Source organism: Excalfactoria chinensis, chromosome 25 (assembly GCF_039878825.1).
Source record: "Excalfactoria chinensis isolate bCotChi1 chromosome 25, bCotChi1.hap2, whole genome shotgun sequence".
Lineage (NCBI taxonomy): Eukaryota > Metazoa > Chordata > Aves > Galliformes > Phasianidae > Excalfactoria > Excalfactoria chinensis.
Window position 1 is genome coordinate 712318 of NC_092849.1, and position 15426 is coordinate 727743.

A 15426-nucleotide genomic window follows, 5' to 3' on the forward strand; every position below is an offset into this window, starting at 1 on the left:
AGCAGCACCCAGCAAAGCACTGCCTGGTGCTCCCCCAGCCCTGTGCTCACTGACCTGACTGCTGCTCTGCGCTCGCCTCCGTCTCTGCCTCCCCCTCACTGCTTGCTCCCTCCACAGCTGCCAGTGGGGCACGGGTAAAGGACTGCCAGGCCACCCGCAGGGATCCCAGCAGGTTGTTCTTCAGATCCACGCTCATACGTGTCAGCCCTTCCTTCAGCTCTGCAAGGCAAGGGCTGTGCTCAGGCAGGGGGCTGCAGCTGCGGGTCGGGGGCGAAGAGCAGCTGTGCCCCTTACCGAGGTGCATCCTCTTCCTGCCCTTGTGGTGTGGGAGCAGCATGGGCTCAAATTCCAGATCTGGGATGATCATGGGCTCAATCCTATATGCAACTGGATCAAACTGTATGGGGAGAACAGTGAATGTGAGCTGAGTGCGGTGCCTCGTGTGGGACAGCTCTGGCTCTTATACCTACGGGGTGGAAGATGTTGAAGAAGCCCTTGCAGGTGGGCAGGCTGTAGTCTGGGTTGATCCGCTTCACTCCTCGCACTGTGAGGAACATCCCAATGGGAGACCCAAAAGCAAAGAAGATGTCGGGCTTGTAGAGCAGCTGAGGGTAGTTGGCTGAGACCTACAGAGAGAGGCAGGGTTTGTTTCATGAGACACTTTGTGTGCTGCTGTGGTCCCATTGCTCCCAGCCCAGCTCTTACCTGCCCCAGGCTGACGTCCGGGTATGGGCTATCCCTGCTGCTGTGCTGCCCTGCAGCATTCAGTTCTTTGGTGTCCTGCAGAACACAAAAGGATTCCCAGTGAGGGCAGGTCCTGTATAACAGTGGAACCAGGCACTGGGCTGCATGGGGACCCCAAATGAGTCTGAGCTGAGTGATGTGGCTGGGAGGAAGGAGTCTGAGCCGTGCAGAAGCCATACCTGCATCTCCTTCCTGGAGCTGATATAGTGGAGGAGCTTCATTCGTGGTCCTAAAGGAATTCCCATTTCTTCAAGGTTTTTCTCTCTGCACAAGAACTAGAAAGCGATGCAGATATCAGCACACACCGCTCTGCTCCTATGAGGACAGACCTCTGTTCTTTGTCCTGTTCCTGCTGTGCTTTTTGATGTGCAGGTGATTCAGTGCCAGGAAGACCAGCACCAGGGAGGAAGGACTGGGAAGAAAAACAACAGAGCTGCTCACCAGCGCTTCCCCGTCTATTTTCTCCTTCTCGAAAGCAGGACAGTACTCAGACAGATCCAACTTCTTCAGGATTTCACTGACTTCCTCAGCACCCCTGATGCTCGAAGTCACCTCAGTCCCCTGCAAACACAGCCCCCATGGATTGTGCTTTTTGCTCATTTATTTCTCTTTGTGCATTTCAGCTTTTCTCCCCCTTCCCCACTGCAGCACAGCTGCCATGCAGGCGCATTTGGAACACCCGTGCTCAGTTGCAGAGCTCATACCTCCCTGCTGTGCTCATCCTCAGGAGCAGCCTTCTGGTTTGTCAGCAGATCAAACAAAATGAGGGACCCTAGAAACCAGGGCAGAGCATCAGTGGTTCATTAGGGAAAAACCTGAGGTGCTTCCCTTATGGACTTGAAGGATTAACACTGTCCCTGCTCAACACGATGGGACTTACCCAAGCTGTGACCCGCAATGGAAACTCCTCCTTTAAAGTCCGGGTTCCTCTGCAGGAAGAGCAGGTAGAGGCGATTCATTTCCGAGGCCACCGTGTCCACGATGGTCTGGCAATAGGTGGAGCTGTTGTAGAAGAAAGCATCCAGGATGGTGTCGTTGATAAAGTGACGCAAGCGGCTGATGCTGGGCAAAGTGATTCGCTCCAGGTCCCTGCAGGGGGTGAAGAAGAGGAGAGGAAACCGAAGTCAGAGGTGCCCGTGAGCCCTACCACAGCTTAAGATGAGAGGAGGGCTGCTACCATTCTGCTGTTGTAACCCAGATTCTTCACTTGAAACCAAACCAGAGTGCCCAGGAGCCCTCATACAGGACTGTAAGAGCCCTTCCCTCCTAATGGCAGCAAAGAGAAGGCAGCTGCCCCCCAGGGCTGTGGGCACTTACACGTCCACGCCGGTGGAGTGCAGGGAGCTGTGCCAATTGACAGGCAGGAACTCAACGCGGCCGATCTGCTGCTGCTCCTGTGCCTTCCTGAAGTGCGCTTGCAGCATGCTCAGGGAAACACTCCTGAAGTCATTGACTGGAAATAAGGCATTGAGCTCTTAGCAAAGCAGCAGGGCTGCAGGGCAAGGCTTCTGCATCAACAACGCTTAATAAGATAAAAGAAAAGATCATTACCGGGGGAAATCCCAGCAGGGTCTTTAATCTGCTGCTGCCACCCTAAGACCTTGAATCTTTAACTACAAGCTCAAGGGAAGCTCCATGTCCTTACATGTGTGTTTACTGGATTTTGCTGCCCCATCTGGTGACGAGCCTCCTGCCCCACATGCAGGGCAAGAAAAGCACTCTTAGGAGTTTAAAAGAACAAACAGATGTTGTGAAGGTGCCTGTTTTAGAAGGGGAAGCCTAAGGGAGAAGATCACTCTGTTTTGAGAAGGGAAAGAGATCGATGTCCATGATTTCAATTGGGCAGCCTTGAAAACAGGAGCGCTAGATGGAAGGGCAGACTGCATCGAAGCAGACGTAATCAGTTCCTGTGTCATAGCTTAGCAGGTTTAGACAGCTGGAAAATACATCCCCAGTCTGGGAAACCCTGTGTTGAGCAGCAGCAGAATGCAGTGATGAAAAGGGGTTGCCCAAACCTTTCCAGACAGTGGGATTTATGGGGTTAGCGAGCATTTATTCACACTCCCCACCGCAGTCAGCAAATCCAACCATGCCCAGATGAGCATCGGGATGGTTTGAATGTGCTTTGACAGCGTTTCTCATTGTCCACGCTCTGAGCTGCTAAAAGCAAAGCATGGATGGCAGGAGCAGCCCTGCCTGGCTCCCACCTACCGCACTGCACGATGCTCCTGAAGCGGATGTCGCACGCCGGGCCGATCCCATGCACCACAAAAACCAGGTGGTCGATCTGCAGAGGTTCTCCTATGGATAGAAAGAGGTTGGAGTTCAGGTTTGGGTAAGGAACTGACCCAGTGACCCAACCTGCGGCTCTGACAGGCACCAGGTGGGGCAACATTCTGTTCTTTACTTCCCACACACTTTGGTTTGCATAACTACTTTCCCAAGTGGAAAATGAAGGGGTTAGACATGAAGAAATGCCTGTCCTCACTGCTGGGACAGCTCACACAGTGCTGGGACACGGCTGCAGAGCACGGAAAGGGAGAGCAGCAGGCAGACTCCAGCATGGAGCTGTGCTCCCTTCATGCTTTGGATGGCTGTAAGGGAAGCAGAGGCACGCTCACCGTTGGGGATCTCAGCAGCAATGTTCTCTACTCCTCTCTTCACAGTCCGAGGTCGCCCTTGTTCCGTAGGAGTTGAGCCCCAGTCGTCAGAGGTGGCAACGGGGTGGTAGTGCACCATTAGCTGTGTGAGCAAGGAGGGCCGATCAACTGTGCTGCACTGTGTGCTGGAGCTGAGAACATCACCGGGCTTCCAGGAGGGCCAGCGGGAGGCATTCATGGCCAAAGGATGTCCCTGCCCAGCCAGCAGGCTCTGCTCACCTTGGGGTTGTGTAAGATGATGACTTCCCTGCTTGGGGACTCCAGCTTCTTCTTCCACTCATCCAGGGTTACAGCAATCATGTACGCTTCCTGAGGGAAAGAACGTCCTCTCTGAGTCAGCTGAGGGTATTCCCATGAATATTCAACTGCTTTGAGACATTTCCCACCCATTATAAGTGCTGAGGCATAGAAAATCATCCAGGCCAAACTGGAGAGGCCGCAGGATGGTCTCCGTATTGCCTGCTAAAGTATCCAAAAAGCCCCTGTTGGAATAGCAGCAGAAAGCTTCCCCACTGGTTGTGTATTTTCATACATTAGAACATAGATGACTGTAAATACGTATGTATATCTCAGCAAAGAAAGCCCCCAGCCTTTACAGCAGGGAGCAGCAAGCATTCCGTGGGGCCCTGCAGCAGTAAGAACTATTTCTTGCATTTACAAAGCTGTGAGCAGAGCGAGGATGACCATCCTATGGCCATAAGAACCGCAGCAGTACCAGGCAGGGTTGGAGGGGGGGGAAAACACAGAACAAAGACAGCAGGGAGAGGCTGCAGGATGGGCCGGAGCTGCACGGCTGGTGGAGAACAAACAGGCATTGAGCAGAATGCACCACGATGGGGCGGAAGGGGAGGCAGAGCAGCATTTAGTTATGTTAATCAGCCGTGAAAATGCCGTGCCAAAGCATGCCAAAGCCTCTTGTGAGTTCATGTCCTCAGGTGCAACAGCAGCGGCCCCATATGGAGTTTGGGATGTCAGGGTGGTGGCGTTCGGCAATGAGAAGCAGAGGGGCTGTTGGTGAGCTGTGTGCTCCAGGGGGGCGCGTTTACCTCCAACTCCTCGCTGAAGCTCTCTGAGTAGGGGACGTATTTGTTGTCCTTGTCCCCTTTATAGAACCAGGTGCAGCGTCGCACCTCGGACACCTCCTCCTCCCAGAACACAGCCAGGCGCTGCCTCTGCTTCAGGTGCACGTCGTACCTCCCACCCGACGTCGGGACAACCACGTCTCCTTTCTCCTTCCCTGGGGGAACCAGAATGAATCGTGTCAGGGGCCCTAAAGGTGAGATGCCAGGATGCTGCGTGCCGAACCACATAGAGGAGACTGCAGCAGCAACCAGCAGTGGTGTCTGTATGCACAGAGAACTGAGCTGGAGAGATGCCTGAAGCCAGACATCCCCAGGGGCAGCAGGTGAGAGGGAAGCACTGAGCTGCAAGCAGTCACCTCTCTTCTAGCTTAGGGCACTCTCAGGGGCTCTCCCTGCTTGCAACATGTGAAATCATGGCCCTGGGACCCTGCCAGGGTGCAGATCTCCACCTTCAAAGCGTTCCCATCCAGAACTGAGAACTCTGCTCACATCCCAGCACAGCCCCCACCACCTGCCCTGCCTGTGCTGACAGATCTGCCCTCCTGCTCAGGCTTCTGTCTAGAAAGGTGCTCTCCAACATGATGTCTAATTTACAGCACGTGCCAAACTAACGAGGCCAGACCTTATGCTACCTCCTCCATCCTCACCATCCGTGCACTTACAGCTCCAGCGCTGCCACCAAACACAAGTCTCAATTACAGCTTTCCAAAGGGGGGAATGTTGCAACCCAAGCAAAGAGCTTTGGGGCTTTCCCTTTGCTGTTTGCAGCATGCATCACCACCCTGCTTCCCCTGGGCACACGCCTGATGCTTCCCATTGACCTCACCAGGCCGGTTCCCCATCACACATGCAGGGGATGAAGGTGTTTATTGAAGCACAGCCCTGACAGGCTGAAGGCGCAGCACCATCCCCGTATCCGATCGCATTGGCCGCATGCAGGCTGTGATAGAAGCGAGCCGGGGGGGTGCGGACGGTTCTCCTACCTGCACTGTGAGCCTCTTCCAGCCTCTCCGAGTCCTGAATGCTGAACGGCAGCCACCTCTCCCTCCCGCCGGTCACCTTGCAGTAAAACCAATGCGGAGCCACCGCCTCGTACCCATTCCCCGCGTCCGACTCCGCAGCCTCGGAGGCGGCCCGGCTGGGCATCGCCGGTTGCTGCTCCTGGGCAGACATGATGCTCCTGGATAAAGGACAAGGATGGTCGGACCCGCGGGGCACGGGGAGGCCGCACTCCGCTCCCCGCCGCGTCCTCGCGTCCCTCCGAGCCCACGGACGGAGACATCGCCGCCCTTCGGTGGCCGTTCACGTACGTAGGACGGTTCCGCGGCTCCCCGGCCCGAGCGGCGGCTCAGCGCGGCGGCTCAGCGCTGCTCCCCGGCCCGGCTCCCGGCCCGGCTCCGTTCCCCGCCCCCGGTGCTGCCTCCGCTCTGCGCTGCGCCTGCTCGGGGGGCCGGCCGTGGATCGGGGCGGTCCATCCCATCACGCGCGTCGATTCCGCGGCCGTTTCACCCTGGCGGGGGCCGCACCCGATCGGCATTGCGGGGGTCGGCGCTAATTAAAGGCCGGCGCTTCGTTAATTACAGACCCGCTCCTGCCTTGAGCCGGATGTGCGGCCGCGGTTCGGGGCGGTGGTTCCCCCCGTGCCCGCTGACACCGCCGCGCCCGTCGTGCTTTTGAGCAGCCTTTTATCACCCCCCTTTGCCCACCCACCCTCACCCAACCCTTCCCATAGCGAGGGCTCAGCATCGGATTCCATTGCAAAGCAATGCGTTAACCTGGATGGGTTTGGCACCAAAACACCCCCAAAAAGCACAACCCCCCCCCCAACCCCCTCCGACCCTCTCCATGCTGTGCAGGCACAAGCAGCTTTTCTTACAAGATACATCAGATATCGTTCCTACCACATCGCTGCTAAAGGAAACCTTTGCCCCGGCCCACGGAGCGCTGCCGACGCCGCAGTTTGAGTGCAGCTCTTCTGCTCTGCCCGCCTGCATTGCGGTGTCACTGCTCGGAGATAAGCAGGGCTGCTCTCCACGTGGCTGCCTGCACGGCTAGAACCGACCAACCTCTTTTATCAGGCAGCTGACAGCGCAGGGGAGCGAGCATCAGAGCAAAGAGCATGCGGGAGATGATGCGGGTTCATTCCCAGTGCTGTCTTTGCTGCTGAAACAATGGGAAGAAAACAGTTTCCCCCAGCTCCTCAGATTCTAAAGTGACCAAATCTGGCTTCTGCCTTCACAGCCCTGAAAGCAGGGACTGCCCATGGAAGCAGCATCAGCCCTGCATGGCATTTGGACCAGCCCAGATAGTGCTCATACAACAAACAGGGGATGCTGCAGGGCCGACTGCAGCCATCTCACATCTGCTCCCCTTGGCTCCCTTGTACCAGCCTTTGCAAGAGCAAATTGCAGACCTCGTTGAGATCCTGCCTAAAGGGAACGCGAAGCTTTGTGCCAACAGCTGTGCCGGTCTAATAGAAAACAAGTGTGGTAACAGAGGAAGAAATGAGATTTGGTCATTAATTCCAGCTCCTTCCCACCCCCAGGGATGCCCTCAGTGTGCTGATTGCTGCGTGTGATCTCAGACACATCCAAAGAGCTGCAAAGGTCAATCCATGCATGCACTCCATCACTGCCCTGAGGGTGGCAGCCAACAGTAAATCCCTTCCAAACCTGCAGCCAGCAGTGGGGCTGCAGCACTCAGAGCCTGCACTGCCCCCCAGCAGCACCCAATGGAGGGCTGCATGTGTTCATATACCACACTCACCTCTAAGCTCCTACAGCCCAGCTGGGCTCTGCTCTAAGCTGAAACAACCTGGACACAACTTCCCCTTAAAAAGAATGAAGAAGAGACTTGGAGAGACTTAATTACAAAATAACATTTCAAAGTCATCAGGGTTTATTTATGATCTCATTACACGCAGCAAATGATTCGCTTCACATCTCATATAATCACCCGGTAGGCGTTACAATTTAAAAGTGGATTTGACCCACGCGACCTGAAAAAAAGCATTTCTGCACCTCCCACTGGCCAGGGCTGCACAGCTCCGCCTGCAACTCGCTTTTCCAGGTGAAGAACTCAGAGTTCCAGGCTGTGTTCCCACATCCACACGGCATCACAACGGAGGAAGCAACAGGCACATCAGCAGAGCTACAGGGAGCGCACTGGAAACAAAAAGAGAACCCCGGGATGACACAAACCAGCTTTTGTAGGCAAGGGATCTGAAGCTGAAAGCACACGCAGTGATGGACAACCAAAGGCCTTCCTTTATGGTGATGAATGTGACAAGTGCTGCAGCTGTGGCTCCACGAGGTACCATGGATTTGGGCTCGGTTTGGGGAACTTTGTGCAGTGATTTTCTTCTTGCTGAATGAAGGATGCAGACACCCCAAGTGCTGAGCACCTTCGGGTGCTGCTGCTTCTTCACATCCCAGAACAAACAACTCGGTTTTGCTGCTTTCATCTTCTCTTCGTTGGTCCAATGCTGAGCTGTTGGTTGGGGCTGGGCTTTCCTGTGGGTTGTTTTTCCTCTTCAATCAGGTCTTATTGCTTTCTCATTGTCAGTAGTGCTTAGCAGAAAGAGCTGAGATCTGGATTAACTCTTTGGAACCTCCACAACAGGCTGCATTGTGGTTGATACGCTTTCACAATCCCTTCCTTTCCAGTGTTTCCAGTATGGCCTGAATTCTGTGGACAGCTTCTTTCCTGGCCTGCCGGACACCATCCTGCCCACCAGTCTCAATGGAATCCAGTTCTAACAGCAGCTTGGTCAGCATCTCCTCCAGAAGCCTGTAAGATTTATCTGTCTTTTTCCCTACAAATTCATCCACCTCTTGTTCTAACTGTTCAGCCTGTTCTGTGACGTGGAGGATTCTCTGAATCTCTGGCTGGATGGCTGCAGAATTCATTGAAGTGTGATTGCCAGCTTTGCAGCCCGTCTCCTGGTTCCCAGCCAACTGCCTCCGACTTGCACTGTTGTACATCTGGGGCTGTGCACTGTATTGCACCTTGGGGTTGGAAGGAGATGACTTGGAGTTAAGCAGGGCGGGTGGTTTGTGGTCATTCATTGCTCCATGGTGCTGGTGATTGCCGTCAGAATAGTAGCAGTGTTGGTTTGCACTTTGATCAGGTTTGTCATAAGCAGATTCCTACAATCAGAGGGGGGAAAAAGAAAGAGTCGACATTACAGAGGCATTAAATAAGATCTGCTCCACTTCAAGACCCACCTCTCAGGGTCTGCTATCTCCAGTGCTTTCTGCAATGACAGTTTGGATGTATAAGTAGGTGATTTTGCTGGCAGTACTTAAAACTGCTGCTTTGTTTTTGCCTCCTGGAAGCAAACTGTGCTTGGAGAAAGGAGCACTGAGCAGCTGCATGCGTGTATTGGGGAAGGCAGCGTGACCTGAGCTCTGGCTGCAGCCAGAATCTGTGTGTCACAGCCATCAGAGCATCACTGTACCTTTGAGTCCCACGCAGGAGGATGAGCTGCAGTCCTGCTGCCAGTCCAGGGCGGGTGTGATTCAGAAAGGAATGGATTCCCATGCGCTGCAGCTGCAGGCCATGCATACCGAGGCTGCACCCCATAGTGGGGGGGAGCCCACGCCTCCTCCTGGGCCCTGGGTTGTGTGTTGGCCCCAGGGCTGTGGTCTCCATATGGATACTGTGGAACAGGCATCCCTGGGGTCTGTGGGGAGAGGGGAACAGCTGTAACTCCTGAGTACCCGTGCCAGAAGAAAGCTCTGGGAAGAGCCCCAGCATTGGGATTGCTGCCTGCTTTGTGCTCTCTCAGAGCTCCCTGCAGAAAGGGGCAGCTCCCAGTTCATACAAGAGCAAACAAGGCGAGCTGGTCGGGACACAGAAGCCATTTGGGTCCAATAGAGGGTACACTGCAGGTTCACCCTCTATGGGGTGAGCAGCACAGCAGCTCTGGCTTTGCTGTGCACACCCCTAAATGGTGCACGATGGTTTCTTACCTGCGGTGGGGAATACCCAGCAGCCTTCTGCCTGCGCATGGAGCAGCCCTCTGCTGGGCAGTCCTGTGTGCCACAGCCCCAGGGGGGAGCAGGAGGGGGGGGTCGGTACGGGGCTGTGCTGTCGGTGCTGTAGGTCCGTGTCTGCGGCAATGAGGTGTAATGGGGAGCAGCTGGAGGGTATGGGGTATTATAGGATCCGTTGGTGTAGGGAGAGTCCATAGGCTGGGGAGGAGAAAAGGGAGACATAAAATGAGCTGGGATGTGCATTAGGAGATTTAATTGGGTTATTTTAGTCCTTAATGGACTTAAGCCTTAATGGACGGCAGGGAAGATCCGTATCCCCCCCCACCCAACATACCGACCTGCGAGTCCGCTCCGTCGGGGTAGGCCCCAAGGCCGAAGGCTGGACTCCAATAACCGGGGGTGAAACCGGGGCCTGGTGGCTCCTATAGGGAAAGCATCGTTATATGGAGCCGGGATAACGGGCTGTGCTCGGCTTCCCCCTCCCTTACCTGCCCGGTACGGCCGCGGGGCTCCATGTTTGCAACCCGGCACGGTGTAGCCCACCCCGCGGCGCGACAAAAGGATAGAAGGCCCCCACGATGCGACCAATAGGATACGAGGACCCCTCGCTGCAACCAATGAGAGGCCGCCCAACTCTCACGACCGGCGCCGCTTTTAAAGGGACAGTGTACGGATAAGTACCTCCCAACGTGGGGGCGGTTCCGGGGCGGTTCCGCCACCATGAACTACATGCCGGGCACAGCAAGTCTCATCCAGGACATCGATAGTGAGTGTGACCGCGGTTCTATTCATACTATAGGGAACCAAGGGGAAAACCGGGCCCCGGACGCGGGGTTCCCCGCGTCCGGGGCCCGGTTTTCCCCTTGGTTCCCATTGAAACCGGTGTTCCGTTCCCCCGCTTGATCCCTTTCCCCATAGAGAAACACCTGGTCCTGCTGCGGGACGGCCGGACGCTGATCGGATTCCTACGCAGCATCGATCAGTTCGGTACGCTATGGGAAAGGGGGGGGGGCAGTACCGGGAACGACACCGAAACAGAGCTTAATAGAACCCATATGGATCCAATAGGAGCCCGGTTTGTGGTCCCCCCATCCCATGTTCGGTTTGACCCCCATCCCATGTTAGGTTCAGCCCCCATCCCATGTTAGGTTCCCCCCATAGGGCAGCAATGAGTACAACCCCCCCCCCAACCCTTCCCCATTCACTTGTGCCTATAGCTGAGCCCCTCAGTCCTTACCTCACACCCTACAGCATCAGGGATGCCCCCATCAGCTATAGGCTGTGGCTGCTTTGGGGGTCCCATAGTGTCTCTGTTTGGGGATCATGGGGTTTAGGGGATGCTCAGCATATAGGAGGTGTAATAACGCAATCCAGGAGCTGCTCGCTATGCTTTGGGTTTGTTTCAGGTGAGATGTTCTTTTTTTTGGTGGAAAAATTGGATGTTTTTGGGGTGAAAAAGCGGTTAAAAATGGGATGGTTTTTTTTTCTCTCTTGCCACAGCCAATCTGGTGCTGCATCAGACAGTGGAACGCATTCACGTGGGCAAGAAATATGGGGACATCCCTCGAGGGATCTTCGTTGTGAGAGGGGAGAACGTGGTGCTGCTGGGGGAGATTGTGAGTGAGCCCCGTGCCCTGCAGCCCCTCACCTTGCAGCTCTGCTAACAACAGCTCTTTGCTTGCAGGACCTGGAGAAGGAGAGCGACACGTTGCTGCAGCAGGTTTCCATCGAGGAGATCCTGGAGGAGCAAAGGTTGGAGCTGCAAGCCAAGCAGGAATCAGAGAAGCTGAAGGTGCAAGCATTGAAGGAGCGAGGCCTGGCGGTGCCCAGGGCTGACACGTTGGATGAGTACTGATGGGATGGCAATGCTGCTGTGCTGCGTGGTGCAGGCACTGAAATCATGGCTTCTGTTCCTCCTTGAGGTGAAAGGAGGAGCAGCGATGGCACTGGGGCACCCTCGGAGGTAACCGGATGCTCCGGGGGGGTTGCAGCAGTTTCTGTTCAGAGATGAAGGTCTCTGTTCCTTTTTGGTTTGTTTCTTCTGGCTCCTCGCCTGGAGCTGAGTGAGAGCTTCCCTTCACCTGTAAATAAACCCCTGATCTCAACAGCAACAGCTTTGCTTGTGTTTGGGCTCTGTGTGGTTCTGGGTACAATGGGGCTCTCTGTGACCTCAGGTGCTGTGCCCCCGTTCAGCTCTGTTCAGTTGCAGCTGTTTGCCCACTAATGAGCTAATTACCTACTGAGTTGATGGAGCATCGCATGTGTGAGGCAGGCAGGCAGGAACTGAGTGAGTTGAGCTGAACTGGGTGCTGCAGACTTCAGCACTTGTAGGCAAGGCAGGAAAAATGGATCTTGGGATCTTTCATTGCCATGTGTTCTCTGCTCTCTGATACTGTGGGGCTCCCGTTGGTGCCAGTTCCTGCCTTTCAGCCTGGGCAGTGCCAGTGTTACCTTATTGCCTGCCCCCTGTTGGGGGGAGCTGTGGGTTTATCTCTGCTCTTCAAATAGCATCAAAGCAGCCTTAGGGCAGTGGGGGGGGGCTGGAGGTACCCTGGGGTCCCTGCACATGGAGAGGACATGGCCCCCCCTGCTGGAGCCTCTCCTGGGTACTGAGGTGTGGAATGGGTGTAGAAAAGGGAATTGTCCTGGTGGCTCAGGGCACTGTGTGAGCAATGTGGGGGTGTGAGGAGCAGGCAGTGCATTGAGAGGGCTGAATGTCAAAGGGGATGTGAGGTCCCTGGGTGAGTAAGGGGGGTGTGCAGTGAGGCTGGGGTAGGGCTGGGACCCCCCTTTCTTGCAGCCCCTGGCCATGGTGGTGATGTGGGACACCTGAGGAGGTGCTGATGTGGCACTGTGGAGCCAATGAGCATCCAGGGATACCTCAGTTTTATAGGTGTCCTGAAGTTCTGCTGTGTCCCTGGAACTGGGGCAGCCTGGAGCTGAAGGGGTGGTTCTGTCAGGGATCAGTTCTTCTCAAAAACAAGTGCATGTCCTTGCTCCGAGGCCGTGTGTTTGGGGCAGCTGCTCCATTGGGATAACAGCATTGCAGAGCTGGAGATCTCTGTGCTGGGAAGAGCCATGCCTGTGGTGCTGCATTGCCAAGGCAGCAATCTGGAAAGGAGTCGCTCAGCTGCTGTTTTCCTGCAGTCCCTTCAAACCCCATCCCATTGCATGTGAGATGTGCCGTGCAGCACTCAGCCTGACTGGAGCGGATCCATCCACATCCATCCATCCATCCTGCAGGTATGGGCAGGAGCAGCACAGCCATTCCTGGGCACAGGTAGAGCTGAGCACCACAGAGCTGTGCTGCAGCTCCCCGTGCACCCTCCACACCATCAGTGAGTGGCTGACCTCGCCCCCCCCTCACCAAGCTTTTGCGACAGCAAAGAGGAGCAAGGTCAGCATCCCTGCAGCAAAGTGCAGCAGCTGACGTCAAAGGAAGCAGCTGTGATTCACAGCTTTTGGGGGCGCGCTCGGTGCTGGGGCTGTAACTCATCCCACAGATGTCATTTCAGCCTTGAGCTTATCGCTGCTATTGCTCCACCCCTGGGGAGATGTGGGGGTGCCCCCTTCAGTGCAGCAGTGTGCGTGGGACCCCCACCCTGCAGCTTCCCTATGTACCCTCAGCAGGGTCCATGAAATGCTCTCAGCCTCGTAACGTGCACAAAGCATCCATGTGCAGCAGCAGAGGGGGACAGCAGAGTTTGCCCCACGTATCTGGGCAGCAGCAGCTGCATAAGGATGTGCGCATGTGCTGCTGCTGACACTCACAGTGACCCACAGCCCCCAGCAGATGCATGGGGAGATGGGGCTGCCCTTGGCCCCCGGGGCACTGCCGTAAGTGATGGCCCTTATCTCGGTGCTGACAAGCCAGCATCCTTCAGCTGGTGGATTTAAGGCCGAGCTCCAGGGCTGAGGCACAGCAACGTTTGCAGCAGTCACCAGAACTGAGCTCCACTGCCCTGCAGAGATGCTGCCCGCCACCTTCAAGCTGTGTGCTGCCATCTCCTACCAACACCTGCGCAATGTGACTGGTGAGAGGCCCATGCCATGTTTTGTTTTGCTGTCTGCATGACTCCTTTCTGCTGTATATCTAGACTGGGATATGGAGGCTGTGGGCTGTGTGCAGTTCTGGGGTGGGTGGTTGCTCTTCAGCTGCACTCAGGCTGTTGTGTGCCCCCTGTGTGCTGCTTGGAGCAAAGCCTGAGTAGCACAAATCCACTCCCATCCTCCAGTATTGCAATGGGAGGAAGCTTCTGTCAGTGGGACTTCAGCAGAGGGGTTGGGTGCAAGCAAACGAGCGAGGCTTTTCCAACCTGATGCTGCACAGTTGTGTTGTGATGTGCTCTCTGCCCCCAGGGCTACGCAGACAAGCTGCAGTGGCCATCAGCCAGGAGCTCAGCAAGCTGTCGTGCCACAGCGCGGGGCCCAGCACGTGGATCAGCCAGGTCCGCAGGCGAAGCTCTCTGCTCAGTAAGTGCTGCATTGCTGGGATCTGCCCCCTCCAGGTCAGTGCTGGGGGAGGAAATCTGCTCGTGGTGCTGTGAGCTTTGATTGAGCAAATGGAAACATGGAGGAGGGGTTGGGAACTGAGCTCCCACCCGAGTCACGGGCACGGAGAGGTGTATTTGATGGAGGTGGAGCTGGCTGGTGTTGTGATAAGTGATGTGTTAAGTGTTCTTACTGCTGCTCCTGCCCTCTTCAGGCTCCAGGCTGGAGGAGAAACCCTTCAGCGAGATGGAGATGTCCTACATCAAACAAGGAGAGGAAGCCCTGCAGAAATCACTCAGCATCCTCGGAGACCAGGAGGGCTGGAAGACGGAGACGGTGGTGGTGAGCCCCCCTGCGGCCGCGCAGTGATGCGGTGGTTTATCCTGTGAGTATCCGCGGCTCTGATCTGCCTTTCCTTACCAGGACAACGGAGATAAAGTGTTAAGCAAAGTGCTGCCAGACGTGGGCAAAGTGTTCCGCCTGGAGGTGGTGGTGGATCAGCCCCTGGATGCGGTGTACAGTGAGCTGGTGGACAACATGGAGCAGATGGGAGACTGGAATCCCAACGTCAAAGAGGTGAAGGTAGGAGGCAGCGGGCGCTCGATGGGGGGGAACAGCAGAATCCCGCTTGCCCGGCCACGCTGTTTGATTCACGTTCACATTGCATGGCTCAGATCCTGCAGAAGATTGGGAAGGACACCCTGATCACCCACGAGACGGCGGCTGCTGTGCCTGGGAACATCATTGGGCCGAGGGACTTTGTGAGCGTGCGCTGCTCCCGGCGCCGCGGCTCCACCTGTGTGTTGGCAGGGATGTCCACCACGCACGGAGCCATGCCTGAGCAGCAGGGATTTATCAGGTGATTCATTACCTCCTGGGCTGTTTGATGAACCCAGCCTTGCTTGTTTCAGTTTGTGCTTTGGGAAGGGAGAGGTGGTGAAGGAGCTCGAAGTGCTTCAGCTCTTGCTTGTCTGAGATGTGCACTCCTGTCCTCACACAGAGCTGAGAACGGCCCCACGTGTATGGTGCTGCGCCCGCTGGCTGGCAGTCCCTCGCAGACCAAGTTAACGTGGCTTCTAAGCATTGACCTGAAGGTAAGTCCTGCATCGGGCTGCTTCAGAGTAAAGGCAGCAGGTTGTGCCTGAGGCAGATATACTGACAGGCTCCTCTGCTTCATCCTCTGCAGGGCTGGCTGCCAAAGACCATCATTAACCAGGTCCTGTCCCAGACCCAGGTGGATTTTGCCAAGCATCTCCGGCAGCGCATGGTGCAGGCAGCAGGCTGCTGAGTGCTAAGAGTGCTGCCGAGTGCTTTGTTCAGGGCTAACAGTAGGGATGTTGTCCTTAGGTAAGTCAGATGCAATTCAGTTCTGGCCTGTGCTAACAAGACGAGGCCTTTAATAGTAGACAGTACTAATAAAGCTTAACTAATTAGCCAGGAGCCTGATTCAGA

General features: G+C 55.7%; 4 protein-coding genes across 8 annotated transcripts in view; 2 read left to right on the forward strand and 2 right to left on the reverse strand.

Annotated features, from left to right (window-relative positions):
- DDHD2 (DDHD domain containing 2) overlaps window positions 1-15426 on the reverse strand; it is a 66126-nt gene that overhangs the window by 2011 nt on the left and 48689 nt on the right. Inside the window, exons 1-15 of one of the 5 annotated variants that reach the window (XM_072357136.1) lie at window positions 6388-6648; window positions 5470-5666; window positions 4451-4641; window positions 3624-3713; window positions 3366-3486; window positions 2956-3045; window positions 2062-2197; window positions 1625-1833; window positions 1449-1516; window positions 1186-1305; window positions 924-1019; window positions 706-780; window positions 471-626; window positions 295-397; window positions 55-219 (exon numbers count right to left, since the gene is read on the reverse strand). In XM_072357136.1, the coding sequence (XP_072213237.1) occupies window positions 55-219; window positions 295-397; window positions 471-626; window positions 706-780; window positions 924-1019; window positions 1186-1305; window positions 1449-1516; window positions 1625-1833; window positions 2062-2197; window positions 2956-3045; window positions 3366-3486; window positions 3624-3713; window positions 4451-4641; window positions 5470-5666; window positions 6388-6392 (1822 nt within the window). In that variant the 5' untranslated portion in view covers window positions 6393-6648. Of the gene's footprint in view, window positions 1-54; window positions 220-294; window positions 398-470; window positions 627-705; window positions 781-923; window positions 1020-1185; window positions 1306-1448; window positions 1517-1624; window positions 1834-2061; window positions 2198-2955; window positions 3046-3365; window positions 3487-3623; window positions 3714-4450; window positions 4642-5469; window positions 5667-5796; window positions 5934-6387; window positions 6649-15426 lie in introns of those variants that run through there. The other 4 variants (XM_072357139.1, XM_072357138.1, XM_072357135.1 and 1 more) reach the window with 4 other exon arrangements.
- On the reverse strand, window positions 7355-10120 carry BAG4 (BAG cochaperone 4). The gene is made up of 5 exons (XM_072357039.1): window positions 9972-10120; window positions 9822-9905; window positions 9460-9681; window positions 8946-9170; window positions 7355-8634 (listed from the first exon to the last, which is right to left on the reverse strand). Exons 1-5 carry the CDS (start codon window positions 9996-9998, stop codon window positions 8131-8133), a joined length of 1062 nt encoding a protein of 353 aa, XP_072213140.1. The 5' UTR covers window positions 9999-10120; the 3' UTR covers window positions 7355-8130.
- Window positions 10097-11594, forward strand: LSM1 (LSM1 homolog, mRNA degradation associated). The gene is made up of 4 exons (XM_072357040.1): window positions 10097-10249; window positions 10402-10470; window positions 10984-11099; window positions 11168-11594. Exons 1-4 carry the CDS (start codon window positions 10204-10206, stop codon window positions 11336-11338), a joined length of 402 nt encoding a protein of 133 aa, XP_072213141.1. The 5' UTR covers window positions 10097-10203; the 3' UTR covers window positions 11339-11594.
- On the forward strand, window positions 13358-15298 carry STAR (steroidogenic acute regulatory protein). Its single transcript, XM_072357193.1, has 7 exons — window positions 13358-13517; window positions 13843-13956; window positions 14189-14316; window positions 14398-14556; window positions 14649-14833; window positions 14975-15068; window positions 15161-15298. The coding sequence occupies exons 1-7, from the start codon at window positions 13454-13456 to the stop codon at window positions 15260-15262; spliced, it is 846 nt and encodes a 281-aa protein (XP_072213294.1). The 5' UTR covers window positions 13358-13453; the 3' UTR covers window positions 15263-15298.